The 4,946-nt window shown below is 35.0% G+C and overlaps 1 protein-coding gene across 3 annotated transcripts in view; it reads left to right on the top strand.

Annotated features, from left to right (window-relative positions):
- Positions 1-4,946, top strand: part of PAPOLA (poly(A) polymerase alpha) — a 54,910-nt gene that overhangs the window by 43,567 nt on the left and 6,397 nt on the right. For 2 of the 3 annotated variants that reach the window (XM_004681583.1, XM_012724550.1), the window contains exons 18-19: positions 1,293-1,393; positions 1,627-1,847. In XM_004681583.1, coding sequence (XP_004681640.1) covers positions 1,293-1,393; positions 1,627-1,847 — 322 coding nt within the window. The remainder of the gene's footprint in view (positions 1-1,292; positions 1,394-1,626; positions 1,848-4,946) is intronic. The other variant, XM_004681584.2, reaches the window with a different exon arrangement.

The following is a 4,946-nucleotide window of genomic DNA, read 5'->3' as shown; positions in this document are numbered from 1 at the left end:
ATGGTATGTTTTTAGACTGATCGTGCATAATTGAAGACTTCAGGTGTAAACATCTAAATCACAAATTTTAAAACAATTACCTGTTCGTAGAGGGTTAACTGTCATATTTTATTTTAAATAGATTTTGTTTTCTTTTTTGGTTAAGAAAGCAGGCAGTTTTAATAAGAATTTTGGGATTAATGAAAGCTTTTGTGTTCTTTGAATTTGTATATAAAATACGTGTGCATACTATGTTATTTCAGAAGTTTAATGCAAATTTCTTGAAATTATAATAGACAACTTTTATAAATAACATTTTTGTATTTTAAGTTGGGCTATATATTTGTACAACACATGTTGAATATTTATTATATACTAGCCTCTGCGCTAACTATTTTAGGTTTTCCTCTACATCTGTGGTTTTTCTTTAGCCAACTCTTACAGCCTTTTAGGACTCTGTCCTTAGTCCTTCACCTCACCTTCATATTATCCCTGGGGATGTGCTGAGACACCATCTCCCCCCCTTACCCCTAGAGCTTTAATGAGCTGCCTGCCAGATAATTGCATGTGAATGTCAGGTACACACCAAGTATGACATCCTGTAGCACTGACGCCCTCTGTCATGGCGGCGTCTAGCTGCAGAGCATGAGCTATAGCTGAGAGGGAGAGAAACCGTGGAGTATTCTTTGCCCTTTTTCCTTTCAGGAGGTAATATTAATGTGTTATTTGACTACTAATTATAGGATTTATTTGAGACAGAAGCATTAAAGAGATAAAAGGGATGATTTGAGTTTACTGAAATAACAGGAGGGAATGGAAGCCAGAACATAGTGGGCTTTGGACTTTGAGAGGCTTTGGTGTTTATCTGCGCCATTGGGTAGGCTGTTAGGTTTTAAATGCAGGGCTTTAGTTCTCAGGCCATTTTCTTGGTTATAGCTTTCGATAGAATTTTTGTATTCCCTACATCAGAAAAGGGCAGCTTTTTTTTTTTTTTTTAAATTTTTAGTGTGGTAATAACTAGCCCTACATGTGACAGTTTAAATGTTAAAAAAGAAGCATTAGTTTCACACAATCCATATTTCAGATGAAGAGTATTTGTACAGTAGTTGGCAAAGTAGCTAGTACAGATATAGGACATTTACATTATTAAAATTCTAATGAACAACACTGCTTTTGATGTTGTATGTTATCAAGTAAAGCTAGTTATGTATATGTATGAGAATTAAAACTAACTTAACTTTACAAAATCTGCACATACTAAAAGTTTAGTTAATGAATTTTATTTTATGCTTTTTTTTTTTTTTTTTTTTTAGCAGAAACAGTCCTGTTCCAGCTGTAACAGCAGCATCTGTGACCAACATACAGGCTACTGAAGTTTCTGTGCCACAAGTAAATTCCAGTGAAAGCTCAGGGGGTAAGGAGACTAGTTTGACAGATTTAAGAATACTATACTGTATTTGGTTTTAGCCTTCATTTTTTTAAGTTTTTTTTTTGGTCGTTGTTTGAATTCAATTTGTTAGTGCCATTTTATTTTGCTAGTAAAATTACCAGTGAAATTAAATTTATAGACATAAAGCTTCACTTGTAACTTAGTGCACTTGATTTATTTTAATTTTTATATATCTGTGTACATAAATTACTATGCAGGTACATCGAGTGAAAGCATTCCTCAAACTGCCACACAGCCAGCCATTTCACCACCACCAAAGCCTACGGTCTCCAGAGTTGTTTCTTCAACACGTCTGGTAAACCCACCACCTAGACCTTCAGGAAATGCAGCAACAAAAATACCTAACCCTACAGTAGGAGTCAAGAGGACAGCCTCACCTCATAAAGAAGAGAGTCCCAAGAAAACCAAAACAGAAGAGGTATCTATGTGTTAGTTAGCTGTGGGTATACCTGCTTGTCAATTTTAAGATCCAGTGATAGAAAATTGAGAAGGAACAAGGAAGAAAGCTTTCAGAAATTGGATAGGCTGTGCTTTAGTGCCATAGTTTCTCTTCACCCCTTTGTTATTACCTCTTCCCTAAAGCTGTGCCTTTCTAAACTTCAGCATGTCTATTCGGTAGCACAATTTAGCGTAGCTGTAACATGTCATCTGACTTTATTATTCTGTCATGACTCTTGTCTTTTATGTCTAGTGATTCTTTGACAGCTCCTTTGAATGCAGATTTTTCCTTCTGTGATCCAAGTGGAGTTTTGGAGTGTCTATATTTACATGCTATTACAGGGTGATTTAATACAAAAGATTCTCAGGGAATTTTTTTCTGAATGATTAAGCAAGTTGCAAAGTCAGATTAGTTTTGGGAATTTGCATGATTATTTTCTCCAACCCTTCAGGAAAATTTTTCTAGCAATACTTTTGCTTTTTACAAAAATGGCTGGTTTAACTTGTCAGTGTCAAATGATTTTAGGAAGAACATTAAAAAGTTTTTGATAATTAAAAAAAAACTAAATATTAAGACTTTACTTTTTTTTAAGAAGTGATGATTTTTGGTATGTCTTAAAATAGAAGTAACTTTTATACAATCTCATTGCTCTCTAGAGTCCCCCTCATGCTGTTTCCTGAGACCTCCTTTATTGACCTAGAGAGGACAGCCAAAACCACCAGTTTCCTTGGGAATTTTGGCTATTAATTTGTTATTTAGGAACTTGCCACAACATTTCTCTAGAAATGTTTAGAACTTAGAACCTAGATTTTTTGAAGGAGTGCCTTGATCATAATGGTGAAGAATTTCTGGTCCTGTGTTTGGTACCCTCGCTTTTTCTAAAACCTTTTGGTTTGGATTTTATTGGAAATGATCATCAGTAAGTAAATAAGAGTAATTTGATGGACTTTGTCACTCTGATGATGCCAGATGAGAATGAAAAAATGGGTGTATCTTTACAAGACACATTCTGAAAACCCAACTGTGTGTGTCTAATTTCTTAGGACAGTGATTTTTTTTCAGCCTCGGTTGTATATCAGAATTAATTACTTACGTAATTTTTTTAAACAGAGATTTTTAGGATTTCTTTTAGGTACACTTAATCAGACTCTTCAGGAGTTAGGCATTGATACCTAATTGTAGTGTAACTGCCTAGTAACCTGTTTAGCGTAAGTGTAACTCCACTTTCTGTTTGCTTGAAGTTTTCTGAAACTTTCAGAAATCACATTTCCCTTTATTGGAGCATACGTAAGCTTAACTGCAGGCGCCAGTCATCCTGTTTCCTTAATGCTAATGGATGAATTTTTTAATGGTTCCCTGAGAGCTCTAAGTATGTGCCGACACAATTCTTACAATTGTGCTTACATTTACTTAGGTGTGGCATAACGCCTGTTTCCTGTCTCATTTAGGGAGGCAATAGGAATATGGAATTTTTTTAAGTTAGTATAGAAAATTTAAAATATAAGCACAAGTAAAGGAAACAATTCATGTTCCCATGTGTACATCACCCTGCTGCAGTTGCAGTTATGTGGCCAGTTCTTATCCATGTATTCTTTCTGCCTTTCCCATCTTCTCTTGCATTTTCCCTTTGCATTAGATGCCAAATTCAGACATCCTCATTTCATTAGTATCTTAAAAATCATATATCTAAAAACATACAGGTTACAAAAAGGAAGCATAAACAAAATAAGCTTTGTTTAGAAAAGTGAACGACTTATTAACGATTCGCTCACATCAAATAACTAGTTAGAGCTCGGATGTCCCGGTCGTTGTGTGTTTTTTTTAAACAGTATTCATTAAAATCTGGAACTAAATAAGACTCTTGTGTAGCAACTGATGTCTTCTTTCGTTTTGCACAGTCAGGCTTACCAGTTTTGCACAATCTGGCCACAGTCTTGCTTATGGCAGTTGAATGGAGTTCATAATAAAAATCAGAATTTTAAGATATAGAAGGGACCTTAGGATCTTTGTTATTTTACAGGCTGATCTCCTCATTTCCCATAAGAGGACCTTGGGATCCAATGGCTTTCCCATTTACACAGTTATAAAGTCAGAGCCAGGATTTCTCTAAATTTCATGGTGCTAAACTTGAAGAAGATTGTTGAAAGTATTTAATTGTGTAGCTCTCCTAACCTAGGTCTTCTATTCTCTCTTCATAAGGATACTAGCAATTTTAGCTAATCAGACCTAATCAGTTACTGCCGCTTCAGTAGACGTGAGGGTTTTCACTTAGCTGCAACATTTAACAATTCATGGCTAACCTTGCCACACATCAACCCCCTTCCCCATGATTATGAAGCAAATCACAGGCATATTTCAATCATTTCATTGTGTATCTGAAAATACAGATCACTGAAAAATACATTTAGCATATATTATCACCACATATATTTTTGTGTGTGTACACACATTGGAGTATTTGTGAATATTACCAGATCCAGTTTGTGCTGAAATTTGCCATGATGTGATTTAGATTTTTTTTTTATGTTCCTAGGATATAAAAAACTGTCCTTGAAGTTAATGTTGCTATTAAATCTATGCTAATATAAGTTAGGGTGTGGTTTCTGTGTCTTGTTTAAAGCAACATTGAAGGTTAAATTTGAGTTCTGCTTAGTAAATAAAGCAGAAAATTTTGTGTCAAAGTTGTTTTTCTTAAGAAAGTAGGTTTATTGTAAACCACCGCAGGAATGGGAGAGAGCAGCTAGCTTATTTTGTCTCCTCCCCCACTTTTTACCAAAAGTGAATTTTTTTAAATGAAGTTACAATTAAAATATTAAGACTGGAGAGGGACATTTCTCAAACTTCCTTTTCTTCCCTATCTTAAATAGGTGCTATTTAGCAGGGAGGATTTTATGGCTAAGTTTGGGAAAGTTAAAAGAGGTGTTTTTTAATGGAACTTCTTATAACCTTTAATGTGCTAATGTATGTGGAAACTTGGGTTGGAGGGGTTCTATGGGTGTGTGTGTGTGTGTGTGTGTGTGTGTGTGTGTGTGTGTCATGGTAGTCTGAATTGTTTGACCAAGGAACTTTTTCTGTCCT

Source organism: Condylura cristata, unplaced genomic scaffold, assembly GCF_000260355.1.
Source record: "Condylura cristata isolate star-nosed mole 26May11 unplaced genomic scaffold, ConCri1.0 scaffold00013, whole genome shotgun sequence".
Taxonomy (NCBI): Eukaryota; Metazoa; Chordata; class Mammalia; order Eulipotyphla; family Talpidae; genus Condylura; species Condylura cristata.
The sequence above is the reverse complement of the archived record's forward strand: the minus strand, read 5'-3'. Positions and strand labels throughout refer to the sequence as shown.